At 44.2% G+C, this 23,846-nt stretch overlaps 1 protein-coding gene across 2 annotated transcripts in view; it reads right to left on the bottom strand.

Annotated features, from left to right (window-relative positions):
• LOC138467756 (zinc finger protein 879-like) overlaps positions 1-23,846 on the bottom strand; it is a 702,003-nt gene that overhangs the window by 644,536 nt on the left and 33,621 nt on the right. For both annotated transcript variants that reach the window (XM_069607986.1, XM_069607985.1), the window contains exon 2: positions 15,858-15,999. In XM_069607986.1, the coding sequence (XP_069464087.1) occupies positions 15,858-15,999 (142 nt within the window). The remainder of the gene's footprint in view (positions 1-15,857; positions 16,000-23,846) is intronic.

A 23,846-nucleotide genomic window follows, 5' to 3' on the forward strand; every position in this document is an offset into this window, starting at 1 on the left:
TATTCTTCTGGACTCCCTGCCTTGCAGCCTACTACAGTCCTCCGCAGTCCACTACAGTTTGCCTGCACCTAGTGCCACTCTTGACTGCACACCTGCTTCCTACTTTGCAGCCCTTCTGTTTTCCTGACTGCTACTCCCTTGTTCTCTTCCTTGAGTCCTCTATACTCCACCTTAGGTTATCTATTTCAGTCTAACTGCCTTTCCTTCATTTCCTTCTGCTAGATTGCTCATTGGCTTCCTTTTCGCTGGATATTTCTGTTCTTGTCTTCTCATGTGTCTTATGTAATCACTTTGTACAGAGCTTGCCTGTTGGTTTCCGGCAGGCAACCTCTGCCCCTTCCCTTGTTGCGTTTTCAGTGTTACAGACACCCACTGCTGTTGTTACCAGCCATGAGCATACAGCATGGGCCTCTGTTATAGCAATCTGTGCAGAAGGCTGGAGTTTCCTAAGGTTCGTGGAACACTTTTTCCCATTTCAGCATACACCCCAAGAGGGAATCCAGTTTGTTTGTACCTTTGTATCTTTTGCCCCTTTTGGCTCACGCTACAGTTTCCTACTCTTCTTTCTTGTTGAACTTCCTGCTGTGTGTGCTTATCTGCTACCTTACTTCAGCACAGCCACCCAAATCCTACCTGGGTACCCTGTACCACTCTTGACAGAGTGCCATTCCTAACACAAGGTCCCCCACCTTGGTGGTTTTAGGCTATAATTCTGATGCTACCCTGCACCTCGCTGCACAAATCATGTGACCTATTTCTGAAGGTTCGATAGCCTTGCCATCTGATCTTAGTGATCGATTGAGGGGTGTAAAAGTTTTATGGTCAGTGATCTGGGTTTGGATGGTACTCTGGCATGCGGGGGTCATGGGATGAAAGCATGGCAAAGCTGTATTTCTCATGTGGGGATTATTGGGGACAGGAGGGCCTTGCTATCTGTTTCATTGGATGGTACTGCCAAGAGGCACTCTGCTCCCTTCTCATGACTTTGCAGGGCGCATTCTTCCCAGTGTGCGGGGGCCTGTAACTTTCTGAACAATGGAGGATGTTGTGGATCACTGAAACCTGGCGAGGCTGGGGGTAGTGTTCGCACTCATGCAAGGGGTCTAATACTAACACACAAAATGCTGTTCGCCGCGCCTGGTCCTAAATTATAAGATGGCTGCCGTTTGCCAAATGGCGTGCACACCCGCATCTACCATATAGCAGGCATGCACTAAGGTGATCACGCAAACTCCTCTATGTACACCCTCCTCACCCATGCTCCCTAGATGTACTCTCTTAGCGTTTATTTCTCATTTGGTATCGACTAGGGGGCTGGGAAGACCCTCTCTCCTTCCCAACATTAGTAAGTACTAGGATAAGGAAGAGGGGCATGGAGGTAATCTCCTGATTACTCACCGGTAATCTTCATTTCTCCTAGACCACTCTTCATGGTCTTAGCATTTGCGAGTCAACTCTCCCACCCTCAAATCAGATAACTGGGTTCTGATATAGTAAGCAAGTAACTGAGGTATTTTGGGACCATGGGAGTGTTATAAGTGGAAAGGAGCGGAACACATAGGAAGCTGAAGGAAATGGGTTCCTAACATGTAGATTGGCACATCAGAATTAAATACTGTGACGAAGAAGAGTACAGCTGGGAATAGTGTAGATTACTGGTACATAATCATAAGATTGATGTTTGAAAGTTACCTCATTCATAAAAACAATAGTAGTACAGTAGGAGTTCATTATATCTAGGTCAAACTATTGCAAGTGAAGAGAGGGTCCCTGGAATGTCCCATCTCACCCCCATCAACATGACAACCGAAGAGTCAAGAATGCACAGAACAACTCACTATTTGGACAGCCCCCAGGAGGGCCAGTGACATCCCCATTTGCAAACAGATAATCTCTTAGACAGCCATTCAAACCTTATCCAGTCAATGTCTTTATGTATGCAGGTGACGTTACCCTGATCATGAGTCCAAATTCCTCGATGGATCAGACTGGCTAACAAACGGAAAACCATTGTGCTGATGTCATTAGTGACACCATGACATAGCAATGTTAGTCATGAAGCAAACTCGCAGCATGCATGAAGTTACACGGACCCACACGAAGTGCATGCTTACACAGTTCTGTAGATAGAAGACAGATACATATAAATACTGTCCAAAGCTTTTATTATTTTTGTTCGCTAGCGTAAATGCAGAAATGCTGAATGCAAGGCAAAAGAAGAGATGCAGAGCAAGCTTGCAGACGCTATTCGCAACTAACCCTATGGAACTACAGGATCGTATAAGAAGCCAGGGAGAACCGAATACTACTAACCTATAGGAAACATAGCACGGTATGGATATGTAGAAATCCTAGTATAACTATAATAAGGTTAGGCAGACCATGGGGCAAAAAGATACACAAAGCCAATGGCAAACCTATGGTGTAGCTACACTGGGAGATTTGGTGAATGACCAGGGGATCCTAACATTTGCTGAGCTCAACGAGACCACAGGACTGCCGACAGGGCAGTTCCTGCTCCACAGAGCAGTGGTGCAGAGGCTCACGGACAGATGGCCAGAGGCCATGAACCCGGAAACAGAGCACGAGATTATTGAGAACATGCTGAACGCAGCTGAGGGGGGACATGAAACCTCACGGCTCTATGAAGCGTTACTAGACAGCACAACCAAACAAGGACTCAAATGCAAAGCGAAATGGGAAAATGAACTAGGCTCGGAATTCGAAGATACGGAATGTGAGAATATAACCCTCTACCACAAAAAGGTATCCAGGAACGCCCACTTACAGCTTATACAGTTCTACATCATCAACAGAGCGTACCTCACACCGGAAGTGATCTCCAGGTTCAGAGGGGCGAGAGCCCACGAATGTCCTTAATGTAACAAACCCAGGGTAGGAATGACTCACATGTTCTGGGGAGGCCGAATGATACAATCCTTTTGGACACAGATATCTGCAGAAGTGGCAGAGGCAGGCATCGATATAGAAGTGCAAACACCAACGCCATGCATCTTGGGCAGATATAAAAGAAGCAGGAAGAATAAACCTTTAAATAAGCTAAAGGATCTGATATACATAACAGCGAAGAGACGCATCGCCATGGGGTGGAAAAGCACTAGGAGCCCGAGTGTGTTGACTATGGTGGGGGGATCTTCTGAAGTGGGGGACAGCAGAAACAGGGGCATGGGAGAATGCGCTGCAAGAACAGAGACTCGACATCAGCGAAGACTTGCACCAATGGGTGGCGCTCACGGTACAATTATTTCATCCTAGAGAGGAAGACGCTACGTCAGATGATGCAGGCAGCCTGCGATCGGAGTTTGGCACAGACAGAACTGATGGACAAATTGTGGTCTTGGGAGGGAGGGGAGTGAGGGGAGGGCAGGGTATTACTTGCGCAAACCATGAACAATGCATTGATAATGTTAACAGTTCAGTTGATGTTGTTTAAAACTAATAAACATATTTTAAAATAACTATAATAAGATTACATGAGGCCACAAGCCACAGGACGAGAGACGAAGGAAACCAGAACTAGGCTGCACAGAACAGCAGGCCAGGGTTTGCAGCCAAGGTCAGATACGAACAGCACATTCCGAAGCTGAGAGACACGGAGCCATCTGCAGAAGAGCATAATAAATCCTCATAAATTGCAGACCAGGGAGCTCGATTTCACAGTCCTCAACTATGTGATGCGGCCGAGCCAGACAATGGTCATTCACCTGCGGTGGGAAGACGAACGGTTCTCAGCAACACAGACAGTGAAGTGAAACATGGATTCTTTAACAAAGTTGCAACGCTGAAGGCACTCTCACAGGCAAACGTGGTGGCAATAACGGTTACATTGGGAACACATAGTCTTTCTCATCACCTTGAGAAGGTGCACTGAGCGCTGAGAACAGAGCTGGGTCCCAGACCTGGGGAGACCAGCTCCAGTCAATCAGGGAATAGAAATCCAGGGGTGGATGGCAGAGGACAAGTCCCAATGGTAATCCTGTGACCCTGCAGCAATGTAATACACAGTGTGCAATAGAACCAGATGTGCCAAGTACCATGGAATCTATGGCAAAGGTGGAAACGACAACGTTGAAGGATCAAGACACAAGGCAACGATCACAAGAGAGGAATTCTTGTGTTTGTAACTGTAATACAAACTCGAACTAGCTATCTAGCTCGCCAAACTATATTCCCCTTGCCTTGGCCAGTTGGAATTGGCGGGGATTTAAACACCTGTTGAATAATGATGAGAGTGGATTAGGAAAATTTGATGTGATTCTACTCCAAGAGACCTGGTTATTAAGTCCTATAGTCTGGTCAGGATACCAGATACATCTGAACCCAGCTCGGAAGCCTGTAGTAGGTAGACCCTCAGCGGGTCTCTTGGTGGCCTTGAAAGATGAACCAGGATCTTCGTCAAATTTGTGGGCAATACCAAACGCGCATATGTTACTTGTAAGGGCGGTGATCAATGGTGATGTATACGCGATTCTGAACATATATTGGAACCCAGTAGCCATCTCATCTGAGTGTTTCTTTAGGGATCTTAACAAATTATTTGATATAGTGTCTGCTGATGAAAGCATTGTGTATTTCATTTTAGGGGGAGACTTGAATATGAACTGCTTGGCAACCAATGGTGTGCAAAAGAGTGAAAGGCTACTGCAGTGGAATTCTATGGTTGGCCTTAGAAACTTGCAAGTTAGGAATGGAGCGTTTAAGACAGATATTCCACCCGCACCGACCTGGAAGAGAGGAAATTCCGTCTCTACAATTGATTTCATTTATGTAAACCCTGCACTATGGGCAGTGATGTGCTCTTTTTGTGTGTCACCAACTGTGGCAAGTGACCATAATATGCTGTGCGCTAGGTGGCAAGTAATGGCAGAAGCTATTGATAACAAACCCAAGACAGCGAAAGGTGGATGTTTTGTGGTAAATGGTGGGAAGAGCTGCCTATGATGGACGGAGAATGCCCTGTTGCACTTTAATCAAATTCTACATGATTCAAACAACTCAAACAATTGGCAAACATCTGATACAGGTTTAACATATAGTAATGTCATTCAAATGTATAGTCAACAAAAAACTTCGAACACACAAGGAGAAAGGCATATTCATATTTTTGATAGATCAATATTCATCAGGAAGAGAGCATATTGTGCTGAATTGAGAAGTCTAACAAGGCATCCTCTCCCTATCAGAATGGTTCTTATTAAAAAAGTGCGCTTGAATTATAACAACTGGCTAAAATGACATCGAGCCTCCCTTAACCAGAAAGATGGAGCTATTATGCTGTCAACTTTAGCTGGTAAAAATATATCAAAAATGTGGGCCATGTTAAACCAAGCAAACAATGTCCGCCAATTAGATCTACAAACAACAGCAGTTGAGGTACATCAGTGGATAGAACATTTCCAACAATTATATGCATTACCTTTAAGCACGGTCCCTAAACTAATTTCTCGAGATGAGCTGAGGTTCTGGCTCCGTTTTGATCAAAAGGAAATAAAACAACTAATTATGACCGCAAGCTATTCACGTGCCGTGGGCCCTGACGGGATCTCAAATTTCGTGATGAAAAAACATCCCGAAGTTTGGAGTTCCATTCTCTACAAGATATTCTCTGCTATAAATAAACATCAGAAATTACCCAAAACGTGGCGGAAGCAATCACAGTTCCGATTTACAAAAAAGGTGACCGCCGACTACCGATGAGCTATCGCCCAATTTCTTTATTGGATGCTCCTGCCAAGATATTTAGTAGAATTATAAGAGCTTAATGAGTGGGTGGATAAAAACTGCCTAAGGGACCCTTTCCAGTCTGGTTTTGTAAAAGGCATGGGCACGATACCAAACATCCTAGCCTTAACAATGATACAATCTGAGCAAGCTGATAGTCGACTCCCACTATATTTGGGGTTCATTGATTTCAAATCTGCCTTTGACTATATAGATAGAGCTATGCTCCTAGCTAAACTCAGACAACATCAGTGCCCAACATCACTAGTAAATCTGGTGATGTTACTACACACGACCACATCTATGTGAGTCAAACTAAACATGGAAGGGAAATTATCACCAGCCATCTCTACACATAGAGGGGTTAAACAGGGATGTGCTCTCGCATCGTTCCTGTTTAACTTCTTCATTCTTGATTTAGGTCCTGTCCTAATGAACTGTGTAGTAGATGCGCCCCGTATAGGATCCCAAAAGGTGGACTACTTATTATATGCAGACGATTTGGTATTACTGTCTCGTACACCCATTGGTCTGCAAAATATGCTAAACCAATTAGGTTTATACGCAATGGCAAACAATCTTGTGATCAACACAGCTAAATTCCAAATACTAATTTGTAATACCAATATATCGAAAAAATATCATCCAAAATGGTCCCTTCAAAACTGTGTTTTAATTGAAGTTGTGAAATATAAATATCTTGGAGTGTATATTGAGCACAAGAAAACTCTAAGCACTATGACCATCGAAATTAGAGTTAAATTGAGTGCCTTGATATCTCAATCGAATGTTCTCCTAAGAAAATATGGGAAGTTCACATTGAAACATATTGTGTCCTTCTATAAGTCCAAGGTAATACCACTTGTGTTATATGGAGTTGAGGCCCTGGTGCCGCAAAACCGTAAGTTTTGGGACAGTGTAGAAGCTAGATATTGGAAAGGAGTACTATCACTTTCGCCTGGAACACCACTGGCTATATTAAGATTTGAACTGGGATTGGTGTCTCTGTATGCTCATGCATTATGGAAGCAGTGTGCCCTTCTACGAAAAATGTTGGAGGGGTTAGAGAAACCTACCTTTTTAAATGTACTGGCCCAAAATTTACTAACCGCAAAAAATGGCATATCAACAAAGTGGAGGAATCACACTTTAAATGAAGCATCCGATGCCTCGGTATCGATTGAGCTTCTTCTGACAAATCCTGATCGTGCAAAAAATAAAATTCATCAAGCAGACTGGATCAGGAATATGGAACTTTGTACAAATCTCAAAGACTTCAACTCTGATGCATTTGGTACCAAAAGATATGGAGTTATATCTGAATATCTGTTGAAATTCCCATCACATGTATGCCGACAGAAATATCTAAGATTTAGATTAAATCAATACGAAACAAATGAGATCTTGTATAGAAGAAACGTTATATCAAAAGAACAGAATTTCTGTCAACACTGTCAAATTAAGGAGCAAAAAGAAACGTTACAACATCTTATGGTTGAGTGCACTACTGTCATGAGGACAGGACGATGGAAGTGTTGGTCACGGTGGAAGCGCCATTAATACACCCTTCACGGCGCCCTGTGCAGCGTTCTAGCTGTTACGTTCTGTGCTCTTCATATTGAGGTTAGCCACGCCCCCTCCTTGCGTTGCAACTGTTTCCTGTTCTTCGCTACACTGGTGCCTTTGGTTCCCGTGCCCTCTGTGTATTTACCTTCCGACTAGAATTCTCTCTTCCATAGCGTCCTTGTTCCTGAGCCTTATTTTTCCGCCTTTAGCGGTACTACTCTCGTGATCTTTTTTCTTTCTGTTAATTCCTCTGTTTCTCTGCCTCCACTCGGCTTTTCACTTTCAGGTAACTCCGCCTCCTTTTCTCTGCATTTTCGGACTGCCTTTCCTCCGGGGCTTCGTTACTTTCACCTTGCCATTTTCACAGCTCCTTCTAGCCTCTGGCTTTTTCACTTTGCATTCCTCTCCGAGTTTCTTTTTTGATTCTACTTTCTTTCTCTCCTCGTAAACATTTGGGTGAGTTCATCTGGATTCTGCCTTTCCCTTTTTTCTATAGTTATGGTCCGCTCCTCTGTTTCTATTCATTCATGCTGCATCACGTCTAGTTTCACAGCTTCTGTTTGTTAGTTTCTTTGGTCTTTCTCCAGTTTTCCCTTACACCCTACCTACAGCCCATCCTTTATTGGATGGATGAAAGAACTTGGTTTCCCAGCCTTCTTCTGTCGGATACTGAAGCTGGATCTGTTACCTGGGACTTACCGGATCCTCTGCTGCGGACCCTCTTGTCCCTATTTCCTCGTGGCACTTATTCTAGCGTGCCTCAGTGACTGTATTCTTCCCGGAACGGAAAGATCTTTGGACGTCCATCCAGCCCTGTGCACATTCAAATAATTCAGGGTTTTTTTCTGCCACTGGCTTTTTCCCCTCAACAGGCTGTGCAGGGAATCCTCCGCCTTGGTTGCTGTCTGCCTTCTTACACAACCACTGTGGCGAGTTCCCGGAACAGACCGTATCTCTTCTCTAAAAAAAAGACTCCGGACCGGACTACGCCATCTGCCGAGGCTGAAATATCTTCCTGCGAATCAGACACCGAATCACAGGTGAGCCCCACTATTGACAGTTTGCAACACCCAGTTATGGCCACAGCAGAGCAGGTCCAGGAGTTGATAAATGCAGTACAGAGCCTCTCCCTGGAGATGCAGGGAGTGAAGGCGGAAAATGCAGTGCTCCGACAGATGGTGACCACCAGAGATGCCCATCTGTCCGACCTACCGCCTTTTTCTCTTGCGGTTGGGAAATTTGATGGAGCCCCCAAGAAAGTTAAGGAGTTTTTGGATGCCTGCATGGTCTATTTCACTTTCCGGCCAACTACATATGCCTCAGACCGCACTCGAGTGGGATTTCTTATATCAAACATGATTGGGAATGCCCTAGCATGGGCTACTCCGTTGGTCACGTCCAACAATCCAGTCCTCCAAGATTATAACGCCTTCACTAACCTGTTACGACAGTCTTTTGAATGCCAGGAGATCGGCTTCTCGGCGGGTGAAGCTATGTTTGACATCAAGCAAGGATCTACGGACCTAATGTCCTATATCTCAGCATTTAAGAGACTGGCAGCTGAAGTGGGTTGGCCCGAGACCGTGCAATATACTGCATTCAGAAGAGGTCTACATGAAGATCTAAAAGATGAGTTGGCAAGGGTTCCTAGACCTGCTATGCTAGCTGAATTATTCTCTCTGGTTCTTCAAATAGACTATCGTATTATGGAACGAAAGACAGAGAAAAGGAGGGGTCGATCCCAGATATCCCCAGTTCCTGGACCCCCATCCTCGACACCTCAAACCTCCCACCGGGGAGGGGAAGAACTCATGCAAATCAGCACGGCCAGGGGTCCCCTTTCCTCCGTGGAAAGAAGCAGAAGAAAAGAAAGAGGCCTTTGCATGTATTGTGCATCAGACGCCCACCTTCTTGGGGACTGCCCAGAAGTTCCCCCACGGCGTCGGGGAAACGACGGACCCCGGTTTTAGAAGGAGCCGCTTACCGGGGTGTAGTGGAAGGCTCACCTTGTGCTCAAACTTCAGGAGAGGATCCACATCTTATGGTTTTACAACTCACTCTGCAGTGGAAAGATCAATCTAAGAAGAAGGCCCTAGCCCTCATTGACAGCGGAGCAGCTGGTAATTTCCTCGACGTAAACTGGGCCACACAAGAAGGCATCTGCCTAGTGAATAAAGAGGAGAAACAAAAGGTGGAAGGAGTGGTCGGACGCCCCTGGAGTTCTGGACCCATTGTGCAAGCAGCGACCAACATCCAAGTATGTATTTCACATCACAAGGAAACCCTCGAATTCGATGTTATAAGAGCAGCACATTTTCCTGTAATTCTAGGGATCCCTTGGCTACGCCGACACAATCCAACGATAAACTGGTCCCTCAACACCATAAGATTTGATTCTGAGTTTTGTGTCCAACATTGTTGTCTCCATAACCAAACAGAAAGAGTTGCTGTCTCGTGCCCCTCGGTGGCTTCTGAATCTCTTCAGGTCCATCATATCCATTCAGTGTTTCAGGAGTATGCTGACGTATTTGAAGACCGATTACCTAAGAATCTACCCCCACACCGTCCTGAAAACTGTGTCATTGACCTGATTCCGGAGACTTCGGTCCCCTTTGGGCGCATGTTCTCCTTGACCATACCCGAAAAGCAAGCTCTAAGAACCTATTTAGATCAAAACCTACAAAACGGATTGATCCGGCCTTCTAAATCCCCAGCTGGGGCTTCTTTGTTTTTTATTGCCAAGAAGGATACTAGTGAGCTGCGTCCTTGCATCGATTACAGAGGACTAAACAAGATCACTGTGAGAGATCGCTACCCAATGCCTTTGATCAAGGACATACTGGAAGCAGTCGAAGGGGCACGCCTGTTTAGTAAACTAGACCTGAGAGGCGCCTATCACCTCTTAAGGGTAAAGAAAGGGGACGAGTGGAAGACGGCTTTCCGTACTCCTTTTGGACTGTTTGAATACAGAGTTATGCCGTTTGGTCTAGTCAATGCCCCGGCAGCCTTCCAGAGGTTTATGGACCATCTATTTGGTGACTTATTGTTTGTTTCAGTAATTGTTTACTTGGACAACATTTTGGTTTTTTCTCGTCATCCTCATCAACATCAGGAACATCTTACCGAGGTTATGAAGAGATTGAGGCGCCATCAACACTTTGCTAAACCTGAAAAATGTCTTATTGCTGTGTCTTCTGTACCCTATTTAGGATTTATCCTATCTGAACAAGGCATTGAAATGGATCAGAAGAAGGTCACGGCTATTCTCGAATGGCCCTCTCCTTCCACTGTAAAAGAAGTACAAGCCTTCTTGGGTCTCTCCAACTTTTATAGAAGGTTCATTCTCAACTTCTCTGAACAAGTACTCCCCATCACTTCTCTTCTGAAAAAAGACGTTCCCTTCCGTTGGAATCACACAGCGGAACTAGCGTTTCGAGGATTGAAGAAAGCCTTTTGTTCCGCACCCATTCTAAAACAACCTGATCAAAGAATACCATTCATTGTTGAAACGGACGCTTCAGCTGGGGCTTTGGGGGCAGTACTCAAACAAAGAGCATAACGGTGTGGAACACCCTATTGCCTACCTCTCGCGCACACTAAACCCCAGTGAGTACAATTACTCAGTAATTGAAAAAGAGCTGCTGGCCATTAAAAAGACATGCTCGGAATGGAGACATCTGCTTCAAGGGTCAAGACACCCATTTGAAATTCGTACAGATCACAGCAATCTTAAGGTATTACAACAAATGGAGTGCAGGAACTCCAGACAAGCCCGATGGGCTTATTTCTTTGCTCAATATGATTTTTACATTACCTACCTTCCGGGTAGCAAGAACATATTGGCAGACTGCTTATCTAGGTGTCCTTCTTCTTTCACCAGTCCACCTTTTAAGGGAGAAGGAATGTTCCCAGAAGTCCGATTTGTCCATTCAATTTCAAAGTTTCTTCAGAAAGTAAAAGAAGCCTCAGTAGAAGCTCTCAAGCCTCTTCCCAGATGTATAAGAAACAAACTAACCAAGAAAGAAGGAATGTGGTTCCATCAAGGAAGACTCTTTGTACCCGATGCCAAACTACAAGAACGAGTCCTTCATTGGGGTCACAATTCTCGGATCGCAGGGCACAAGGGCTTCGCTGCCACATCAGACCTGATCCGACGGATGTTTTGGTGGCCGTCCATGCTCTCTGACATCAAACAATTTGTTAGTTCTTGTCCTATTTGTGCCAGGAGTAAGACAATCCTTTCCAAACCGGCGGGGCTACTACTACAACCCAGACTACCAACTACTCCGTGGTCACATGTCTCCACAGATTTTGTAACTGATCTTCCGTTATCACAAGGATTCACTGCAATTATGGTTACTGTTGACAGCTTCAGCAAGATGGGTCATTTCACCCCTCTGAAGGGAGTACCTTCGGCTCCGGAGATGGCACAGGTGTTTCTCAGAGACGTAATTAAACTCCATGGTATTCCGACTACCATCCTATCTGACCGAGGTTCACAATTCACTTCAACATTCTGGAAGACATTATGTGACCTACTAGGGATTGAAAGAGCTCTCACCTCTGGATACCATCCCCAGTCAAATGGACAGACAGAGCGACTCAATGCCACCATGGAGCAGTACCTCCGTTGCTTTGTCAATGATCAACAAGACGACTGGGTGTCACTCCTCCCCTTGGCCGAATTCTCTTATAATAATACAGTACACTCAGCCATCAAGATGTCACCCTTCTTCTGCATTTATGGGCAACATCCCCGATCCTTTCCGCTGGATAAGATCCAACCTTCAAACCTACCAATGGTGGATTCTCTGTTGGAAAACATACACAAGACCCAAAAGACGGCTGTTAGTAATCTACAAGAAAGTCGAGCCCGATATAAACACCAGGCCGACCTACACTGCACCCAAGATCCTAACTGGCAGGTCTGAGATAAGGTCTGGCTCTCTACTAAGTACCTACCCAGATGGACTCATCCATCAAAATTGGCCCCCAAATATCTAGGTCCATATTCTATCACTGCTCGGATTAATCCAGTGGCTTTTCGACTAAAACTTCCTCATCAACTCAGCCGAATCCACCCAGTATTTCACTCTTCCTTGTTGAAGTCGTTTATCCCTGATCTTCACCACCGGAAGAAAAGGTTCCAGATAAAGAGCAGGGAACCTGACCCAGAGGTCTATGAAGTAGACAAGATCCTGGACTCCAGGTATTACAGAGGCAGACTTCAGTACTTGATCCGGTGGAAAGGATACTCTCAGGCTGAAGATTCCTGGAAAACTGTGACCAGCATTTCAGCTCCCAGATGTGTACGGCAGTTTCATGCCCTTCATCCCGGTAAACCCGGGGTAGGTGCCCCTAGAAGAGGGCATACTGTCATGAGGACAGGACGATGGAAGTGTTGTACACGGTGGAAGCGCCATTAATACACCCTTCACGGCGCCCTGTGCAGCGTTCTAGCTGTTACGTTCTGTGCTCTTCATATTGAGGTTAGCCACGCCCCCTCCTTGCGTTGCAACTGTTTCCTGTTCTTCGCTACACTGGTGCCTTTGGTTCCCGTGCCCTCTGTGTATTTACCTTCCGACTAGAATTCTCTCTTCCATAGCGTCCTTGTTCCTGAGCCTTATTTTTCCGCCGTTAGCGGTACTACTCTCGGCATCTTTTTTCTTTCTGTTTATTCCTCCGTTTCTCTGCCTCCACTCGGCTTTTCACTTTCAAGTAACTCCGCCTCCTTTTCTCTGCATTTTCGGACTGCCTTTCCTCCGGGGCTTCGTTACTTTCACCTTGCCATTTTCACAGCTCCTTCTAGCCTCTGGCTTTTTCACTTTGCATTCCTCTCCGAGTTTCTTTTTTGATTCTACTTTCTTTCTCTCCTCGTAAACATTTGGGTGAGTTCATCTGGATTCTGCCTTTCCCTTTTTTCTATACTTATGGTCCGCTCCTCTGTTTCTATTCATTCATGCTGCATCACGTCTAGTTTCACAGCTTCTGTTTGTTAGTTTCTTTGGTCTTTCTCCAGTTTTCCCTTACACCCTACCTACAGCCCATCCTTTATTGGATGGATGAAAGAACTTGGTTTCCCGGCCTTCTTCTGTCGGATACTGAAGCTGGATCTGTTACCTGGGACTTACCGGATCCTCTGCTGCGGACCCTCTTGTCCTTATTTCCACGTGGCGCTTATTCTAGCGTGCCTCAGTGACTGTATTCTTCCCGGAACTGAAAGATCTTTGGACGTCCATCCAGCCCTGTGCACATTCAAACAATTCAGGGGTTTTTTCTGCCACTGGCTTTTTCCCCTCAACAGGCTGTGCAGGGAATCCTCCGCCTTGGTTGCTGTCTGCCTTCTTACACAACCACTGTGGCGAGTTCCCGGAACAGACCGTATCTCTTCTCTAAAAAAAAAGACTCCGGACCGGACTACGCCATCTGCCGAGGCTGAAATATCTTCCTGCGAATCAGACACCGAATCACAGGTGAGCCCCACTATTGACAACTGCATTATATGATATAAGAGTGAAATGTTTTGGGGAAAAATTGCTTGTTAAGAGTACCACAGACTGCACACAAGTATGGAATCTTCTTTTCTCTAATCCAAGAATAACTATACAGATTGCAATTGTACAATTTTTAAATTTAATTTTTCCTGAAACCAAATCCGAATGAATTGGATAAAAGTGGAAAGTGACTGACATATGAAATTTAAGTTGCGAGAAACTGTGTATATATATTCTGTTGTTGTAATTCTGTATAACTAGGTCTAGGCAACGCCCGAGTATGAATGTATTTATCATGTTTTATGAAAGTGTATGTAATATTTGAAAAGTTGGTTTACCAGTTATAACAAATAATAAAAATTAAAAAAAAGTAATACACAGTTTCTTAGGGATTGGGCAGGCAAGCCACCTAACATGTGAGGACTAATAATGCATAGGCACTACCACCCCAACTACCCAATCCTATCTTCTTGTAGGTTTTTGGGGAAGAGCCCCATGTTGTGAAGTAGAAAATGGCCCATAAGTGTGTGAGATTTCAAATGTCCTGTATAATCCCTCTCTGTTTGTGTAATAAATAACAGTTCCAACTTGACCTTGGCTGAGTCCTCGTCTGTGCACTGGGGGAGGGTTTGTTGGGCGCTGGCAGCTTGAACGGTGAGCACGTAGTGGGACCCCGAGTCCCGCTGGTATACCTAAGCCAACACAAGGTTAACGTGCAATCATTTTCTTCTGTTTAGATTGTTCAGGATTATTTCTCAAGTGTGTTATGGCCTTAAAAACTTGTTTATTTACTTTTGTGTACTCTGACTTTGCCAACTTTTTGTGTCTTTTGTCTTTTCGGTTGGTGGGTCATTGCTTCATATCTATAAAGTTCAGCCTCGCGTTGCTCAGCTGCACCACCCTAGGCTCTAAGCTCAGGAGACTGGACCAATTTAATGCAGTAAGTTTTACTGATATTCTACTTATGACTTGCCCTACATACAATAGGGTTGGGTTTACCTGCAGCGCATTTGACCTTAAAAGTCACAGATTGGTGCATGGCAAGCGTCGCTCCTATTCTATTTAATTCTGATGGCTAGTAAAGTGCACGACAAAATATAAGTGTCAATCTATACAAGCTTGAGTATTAGTGTGGTTCAAAGGGAGTTTTTCTTTCACACCAAGTTACATGATGCATACCGTGTTTCACTTAAAAAATAGCATTTACTTTGAAGTCAAGATGGTATCACTGCAGGAAAGAAACCGTTTTGTTTCTCAAATGTCTTCACCTAAGGTCAAATAAACAGAAATCTGACGCAAGGTGCAGGTTTTGGGACTGGTGTATGTATGAGTCATGAACATGTCAATAAGTTAAAAAGCTTTCACACGTTTGCTAGTTTGCATTTTACTTATCTAAAAACACAAGGATACTTGATGAAATGTCCCTGTCTACAATATAGGAAAATATTAACAGTTAAGATTAAATAAATTGCGATTTTTGAAAGTTTGCGGTGCATGGTATAATATTGCTGTAACAAAAAGGTACTATAGTCTTTGTAAGGAAAAAAGAAATTCTGGCAATTTTGTGAGAAACATTAATAAAATCAGGACTGAGCAATTCTGGCTCTGATGTTTGACAGGGTACAGACTATCGTTGACGATAGCTATAACTAGACTATGGCAAACAGTCAAAAAACAACTGCATGATATTGATATTAATTTGATTGTATTTGTATAGTCAGCATTATAATGAGAGAAAATCGCTCAAATTAATATTATAAATTATTAGAGGAGGTGAAGTGTCATCCACTGAGGTCGTGTATTATGCCTCATAAATGTATTTACTGTGTAATGTTACACATCTGTAATGATCGTATGATTTTGATGATTAAAGTTATTTCAGACCTGTAGTGTATATTTTGTCATTTTCATCTTTTGTGATGATTATTTATAAAATGTGCGAACAGTTGATTAAACTGTAACACACTAATAAAAGTGTTTTTTTTTAAGGAAAGAAGGTACTGCACCAGTCAGACATTTGGTTTTACATACAGTCTATGTGCAATGTAGCCTTACCCAGCGAGATTAACGCTTGGTGAATTTCATTCATCACATTCTTGTACAGCTCCTTCTGCCATTCGTGCAAAAGCTTCCACTCCTCTTCAGAGAAAAAGGCTGCAGCGTCGTGGAATGTAAGGGGTGCCTGGCACACCAAACCCTAGACCACACAAGGAAATGCGGAATTCAGCAGAATAAAAACAAACATACATAGGTATTACATTTATCAAATTCAGGGCTGACATCCACGTGGTGAACCCGCAATGGGGAACACTCTACAAAGTGAGTTGTTGAATATAAATCATATGCACGCCCATGCCTGCGGATAAGCTGTATCCTACCGATTTCACCCCCTACAATCAGACCAATAGACCCAACGAAGAAAAATAGGGAGTAACGTGCAGGTGTCTGACTATTTATGGTACCTGCATGGTGGAGGTCACGTGTTAAAATCCGTGGCATGAGCTTTCACAATCGCTGGCTACAAAGAAAAAATGCCTATTTTTTCAAATTAAAATATCTTTTTACTAACCCAACCTTAGACGCATCAGTATGTAGGGTGAACTCCTTCACGAAGTTAGACATTGTTAACAAAAGAGGGTAAACAAGCTTTATGCAAAAAAGAAAAAACAGTTTTCAGTTTCTTCCCAGATAAGCTTATCAGGGCTATTGGCTTTTGACATGTAACAGCCCAGACGTTGCAGAGAAAGATGGAATCAATCTTCTGTAATAGACTTAATCCTGGAAAGTCGCAGTGATTTAAGTTCCCCAGGACTTCAAGTGTTTCACATGTCCCAGGTTAACCAGCTAATAGTTTGTTCTCTGAAGTGGGTACTGTACCATCACCTGTGCCCTCATTATAAAAGTTATCAGTTTTACATCTTGATTACAACTCCCTCGTTGTCATCCCTGGGCTTGCAGGATAAACTTCCCAACTAGGGCGGGGACCAGGACCATTCACAGAAATTCGGTAGTACTAAGGGAAAAAGTAGGTGAGAGGCATGTGGAGTTTTTGTATCGTCATGGGTACACATTTCACATTGCAATCTAGTGGGCAGATATAAAAACTCACTCGCCTTTTTCAGTTCTCCATATGCACAAAGCACACCAACCCTTACTCGTCAACATCAATTATCACTCACCAATGGCTAGTAGCAAGTACAAATTGGTGTTCATTATCGTGAATAACGCTTATGGAATTAGCCCAAGTAAGGTTATCCTGCTAGGAACTGCTAGCTTGTGAAGGTAAGTTTCGATTTCTTTTTTAAATCTTCCACACATCAATCTGTTAGATGTGCTACACCGATGTCTAGAGAGTGTTTATTTCCAAGAGAATCTTCAAGCTGTATCAGCCTTGGCATGGACCTTGTCTATTTCTGCCCAAACCTCTTTAGGAAACCACACTCAGGAAAAATAAGCAATCAGATGTTTCACAGTATTTTTGGTGATGTTATACCAAAGGTCAACTGACTCAGGATACTGGGCAACAGTCTACAATCAATATGTCCTTTGCTCCTGTGAGGGCTCCTGATGCCATACAATGTCTATTACAATCCTAATAAATGGTAAACCAATGACAGTAATTAGTTGAAGGGGGCCTTTGGTATATCGGTCGCAGATGATTTTTGGTTTATTGAAAAGGCAGCGCAGCATTCTCACAGCTGTATGTATATACTGGGCCAATAGAATCTAGACACAACATATTCTTGCGTCATTCCCAGGCTGTAATGAGATAGGTCTGTCATTGTACATTGAAACGGTCAGGGTATCAGAAGTTGATAACTTGTCTTCCTATCTCCCATCAGATTCTGCTATACCAAGAATATTAATTCCAGTTTCTCAATTAAGAAAGGCCCTTGTCACTGTGAGCACTCCTCTTCAATGGTTAAAGTTTCATAGGTGTCACATACCACTCGGTCATTACTTTGCATAGCTGCAAATTCTGGGAAGAGCATTAGATTGGGTTAGACCACATGAGATCCTTAAATGTCTTTGGCAGGATGGTAGGTCGATCCGACTCTGTGTTTGTGTGTGCCAATCTAGCTACTTTAAATGTTCTACATCTTCTCTCAAACCAACTGTGCAATAGACTACCCCATTTCCACCTGAAAAAGGTTATCCCTGAAACTGAGGAGTTGTACCTTTACATTTCTGGTCTCCACTTATTACCCTGTCAATCTGGAAAAATGAATCCCCTTCATTTGAATGATAGACGTAACTTGATGGCCGTTGGCCAACCATCTTATGCACCAAATTATAGAAATATAAACTGCTATGCTTGACCGACGAGCGGCCATTTTAAATGTAGCAAGAATCGCCATTTTGCTTGTTAACCATTGCTCATTGCTTTCTGTCTAAAAACTGCTTTGCAGCTTGCAATTCTTGCAGATTCTGCTTACTCTGCTCAACTGTTAACATTGTTGTCTGAATATGAAAGGACAAGGTCGCGGGAATGAAGAGTTTGCTGAACTCCTCATGAGTAGCCCAGAGAGGAATGCCCACGTTCCCTCTCTGTAGCCTTGGGAAGAAGCTACAGGGCATTTAATCACTTTGCAGCTGCCAGCCAGTCTCGTACGATGGTAGAATATGTTAGAATAATACAGTTAAAGGCTTGAATTATGCTTCTCTTATGCCCCCCCTTCGCAAAACCCTTTAGAACGTGTCGGCTCCCAGGACACAAATAGTACCTCATAGATAGCAAAGCTTGGAATGTGGCTCTTCCCCCGTGTACAGATTGCTTCCAAGAACAGAACCACCGTGTTCTAAAAGATGCCTCCGCACTTTCTAAATTGCACATTGTTACTAGAATAGACATCGAAAACATTATAATCGTCATACTCGTCGGATATGTCCATCGTCATCCCGAGTTCAAAGGAACTTAATACAGAGGGGTGTTGAACATGACTTTGCTGATTGTATGATATGCATTTTGTGTATATGTAACTGATGTACGTAATTCGCTCTCTTGCGTCCCTCGAGGTCTAGGAAACTCACGTCGCGGGGCGCGAGATCAGAATTGGCCAATTGATACTATCTTTTGCTTGCAATAAACCCTAGCATTGGGAATTTGAACCTCGTGTCTGGCACATCTTTTCGTGTATGGTCATTGCCTTGTTTCCATAGCACGAGGGACCCCTAGGGGCCCCTTTCAACCCAGCTCCCTCATCTACAGCACGGAATCTGCCAACCCTAATTTTGAGACACTCCTTCCATATGTCCCTACAAGCAACCTTCTAGATACTCAAATCTGGAGAGATGAGGGCCATCTTTCCACAGGGGGATTAAATGCTTCCCTGTGCTATAAAAATCAAAACCTTCCGTCGTAAGAGTAGCCCTGCTCAATAGGGTTGCCCTCTCTGACACTTTACTAGGTTTATCTGTGACCTTATCCGAAATTGTCTGGGCTGAACCTTGTGGTCAGGTTCTGATTATCCCATTGCTGACATCATAAAGTGGTGGACTAATTAGCACGTGACACACAAAGTAAAGGTTCAAACTTACTTCATTCAAGAACAGAAGGTGGGTGGAATACAATGCTACAGGTTCTAGAGGTCTATATACATTACAACTTGAAATACCACTCCAGGTATAAGTTAACAGTAAAAGGATCTGTCAAATTATACGTGTTAGGGTTTTCTTTTTTATGGAGTACAGGTTCCCCCAAGTTCTCTAAGCTCAACAAAGTCCCAAGGATATAGCATCAAGACATTTTATTGCCACCCTTTCTCTTCCAGCGGATATAGCACAGAGCTTGCTATTTGACATTCAGCCAGAATAGTGCTAGAAGTACTTCTTCTTTATTCAGGGTTACAGTGATCTTGTTATCTCTTAAGGGGTATGGTGCCCTTTCCACTCATAAAGATACCATGCCCTTCTTACTTTTATAGGTTAAAATGCCTGTCCCACTAATAAGGCATATAGTACCCTTCTAACCCACCATTAAGGAATCTGTGCCCTTCTCAGCATCAACTGTTTTTCAGTCTTCAGTAACTCGGTCCAGCTCCTGAGACCCCTTCACAGTCTTAGCCACAGGAACCGGGCAAGCCTCACCAGTTTATTCAGGGTAAACTTGAAGATAGCCTGTTCATAGTGCCTAGAAATGTTACCGAAGGTAGCTGGCTTCTTCTTCCCCTTAGATGATCGGATGACACAGCAACATCAAAGATAAGCTCCATCTGAACTTAAGGTATGTATAAACGCACCACTTTGGTGGACATCTGCTGCAGGAACGGCTATCCATCCAAACATTTTAGAACGCAGCTACAACTATGAGAAATTCGGTCTAGCTAGACACAAACGTTTGCACTGAAACACCAGACTTGCCTCAACACCTCTGCCGTTAGAATACAGCGACAACCTACCACAAATTTCGCGGTGTCCAGTCAAAGGATCGAAAATAAAGGATCGAATGCCCTTTTGTTCGAATACAAAAGGACCGGAAAAAAAAGGGTCGAATGGTTTTTAATTTATTTATTTATATATATATTTAAGTTTAGTATGCATAAAAAGTTTTTTATAAAACGTAAATGGGGGTTGGGTGGGGAACCCCCCAATAAAAAAAATAATAATAATAATTAGACCCTTTTTTTCAGTCCTTTTGGTGTCGGAAAAAAAGGCATTTGAGCCTTTTGTTTTCGATCCTTTGACGTACAACCAAATTTCGCCATAGCTGGGTACATATTGAGTCTACTGCACTAGCTCTGTCGTAACCTCCCTCAGCACTTGCTACCACATGCCTGACATCTTGGCCTGCCTTTTAGAGCCTAGCCAGCCCTCCTAAATCCTGCCTGACATCTTGGGCTGCTTATTAGAGCCTAGCCAGCCCTCCTAAATCCTAATCTTGGCCAAATGCACACATACATCCTAAGCCTCCTCTGAGAACTTCCCCATATCTGGAATTCGGTCCAAGAGGGCATTACTACCACAAAGTGCTTTGAAGTCATACAAATGGAAATATGCGCTATATAAATGACTACTACAATACAATACAGTGAGAGATTTTCCTTTCCTGGATCCCAGTTCCTTCTTTGGTCTCTCCTGCAATGCCCCCACTGTCTGGATTTCCATTCCTTCCTGTGTTTCTGGCTTCTGTGCAGCTGTTTCTGCTGTTATCTTTCCTGCTGTTCTCACACCTGCTTCTCCCTCTACTGATTTCCCTCCTGACCTTTTATAGGCCTTTGTTCTTGGTTCACTTTCTTTCCTTTACTCAGACTGGTGCAGCTCGGTTACTTTTTATGTGGGACTTTCACATTGGTAACTTTGGTTAATTACTACCTTTACCCCTTCTGCAGTCAGCGGCTTCTGGAGCCTAAGAAAATCTCAGTGGCCCCCTTGACATTAGGTATCAATCCCACAATTGTTCCTGCTTCAGGTTACTCTGCTGTGTCTGCACTGGCTCCCAGTGACCTGCATGCTTGCATTCTTCTGTGATTAGTTTCCTATCCGCAATGCTTCTCTCTTTGGGCTTGTCAATGTGCGTATTGTTTCCAAAATAACTCACTGGCATTCCAGCATGCGAGCAGGGACACGGAACCACAAACTCAGTTCTTTATGTTGCTTGCTCGTCTCATCAGGTGCATGTTTCACTGCATGGATCCCTTCTGATCTACGGGATCATGTAGTGTTCCTTCACCTTTGACATTCCATTTAAAAGTCAGTTCAGGGTTATAAAGCAATCCAACCATTGGTTTTGTTGCATTCATAGGATTCAACACCAAATTAAACCCTGTATCTAGGATCTCCAGGACACAAGTACTGCCAAACCCCATATTCTTACCACAGTGTGTATTGTAAGGAAGGCATGGTATCAACAACAGACAGACACAAATGATCACAGTTCAAGGGTGTTTATTAAACTGTATAGGTAGGGTGGAAAAATGCCTAATCTAAACCTAAATCTAAGATGGGAGTAAATTACGACCATCAAATCAAAATAAGGCAGTCCTAGGGCCTCATTAGGACCCAGGCGGTAAGGGGTTTACGGCGGCGTAAACAGCGCCGACCCTTACCGCCCGATTCCGAGGTCCCTTAGCGCCATGGAGGTTTTAACACCTGCTTTTAGCAGGTGTTAAAATCCATGGCGCTAAGGGACCTTGTTGTTAATTACGCCACCGTAATTTACGGTGGCGTAATTAACGCCTTCCCCACTCCCATTATGCCCTATGGGGCAAAAATGGGAATGGGGAAGGGTAAATGGGTTAATGGGGACTTACCGCCCCACTCACCTCGGAATGGGGCGGTAAGTCCGCCAACCACCATGGCGTAAACGTTTACGCCATGGTGGTAAAGGTACGACCCAGGCGGTAACTTACCGCCTGGGTCGTAATGAGGCCCCTAGTGGCGTCTTGTAAACATAAAAGGGCCTGTACTAAAATTCCTATTGCCAATCCTTACAACTAAATACCAAAAAGAGTGTGGGATAGTGTTTGCAAGAAAGAAAGAATTGTTCACAAATGAAAAGTCAGGATGTGGTAGCCGGAGGTCTCTCTTCCCCAATTTTTGAGCACGGGACAAGGTGGGACTCCTGAGCACAGCACACGTTTGAGCTTTCCCAGCACGAGACGACAGTTCCGCTTCAGGTATCAGAGCAGTCGGTGGTTAAGTCACTTTTCTACAGAAAGTCCCTTGCCTCAGAGGACCTCATAGGTTCCAAAACAACAAACAAAAAGTTCCTTTGAAATGTACGTTTTGGTGATGCATTCTCCCCTGGTTGCCCCTCTTCCGGGTGCAGACCCTTCTCAACTGTTTGCCTCCCTCCATCGGGTTCACTATGGCTTTTGCACAGATATCTTCACCTTAGCATTCACAAATCTTAATGTCTTTTTAAACAGTTCCCCGTGGACATCCCTCTGCCGGGTTCACTTTTGTCAACACACTATTTCTTGGGGCTTTAGACTTCGACCCTCTTTATTGGCATCCCTCTGTCGGGTTTACTCTTGCCAATTTACATTTCCTTTTGCTTTCTCTTGATGCAGGATTCACTTCCCTTGTGTTCCCAAAGGTTTGTCGGTCAAAGACTTTCGACTGTACAGAGATTTTGCTAGACCCCTGAATGACCACTTTTACCTTTCTTGGCGGCTCTCCTATGGCCTTTTGGTATCAGTAGTTTCAATCAACACAGGATCAACCAGAGTCTCTCGAGTGAGCACCCACGTGGTGCCGATCCCCTCTGCAGCTGGTCTTCCCTTAACAATCTACAGTTCTTGGAACTTTCCTCAAAGTGCCACTTTGCGACTTTCATTCAACACAGTTCGGTCTCTAATCGGTTCTCCCCTCGACTCACTGGCTATAATGAACCGCTTGGATTTCCCTGTATCCAGAGTCAAGGCCCGTACCACGGTAGCAGGAGTCACCCTCGGTCCTGCTTGTCAGCGTAGGCACCCTCTGTGTACTGTTTACATCTGCTGCAACACACTTATGATACTGTTCGCGTTCTTACGATTCCTTCCACGGAGGTCTTGCGGGTCTGTGTCATAAAGTGCAAGGTCGCTTCTCTCCTTGTCAGCCTTTTGTTTCTCGCTGCCCTTCTCCTCCTCTTGAACTGCTGTGCCTGGACAGCTGTGTCCTTGTGCAATCTGCCTTGCTCGTCTTGTGCTCCCATGCTCCAACTTTTATCCCTGTGGGAATGGGAAAGGGCCGTCAGTTGTGTGTGATCCTGGTCAATTGCCTGAATTTGCCTGACCCTTGTGTTGGGGCATGTTCGGTAAACGGCTTTGGTGTTTGTCTGTCGTCTTTTGTGATGTGCGAAAGTGTTTGTGTCGGAAAAAGGGGGGGGGGGTAGAGCTTCCCATATAGCAGGATGGGGAAAAGGTATTAAAAGAAGGGGGATACCGCGTCTCACCGGTCAGTGTCCCACTTTCATTCCCCAAGGACCCCCCTCCAGGTGATCCACCCTCACTGGTCCACCCACAGGAACTGGATCCAATAGCGATGGCCATGTCTTGTTCACCTCGATAACAGATCCTGGGGACTAGTCAGGGAGACACCTTCAGGTTTCTCACAGTATTC

Source organism: Ambystoma mexicanum, chromosome 4q, assembly GCF_040938575.1.
Source record: "Ambystoma mexicanum isolate Mex_15411 chromosome 4q, UKY_AmexF1_1, whole genome shotgun sequence".
NCBI classification, from domain to species: Eukaryota; Metazoa; Chordata; class Amphibia; order Caudata; family Ambystomatidae; genus Ambystoma; species Ambystoma mexicanum.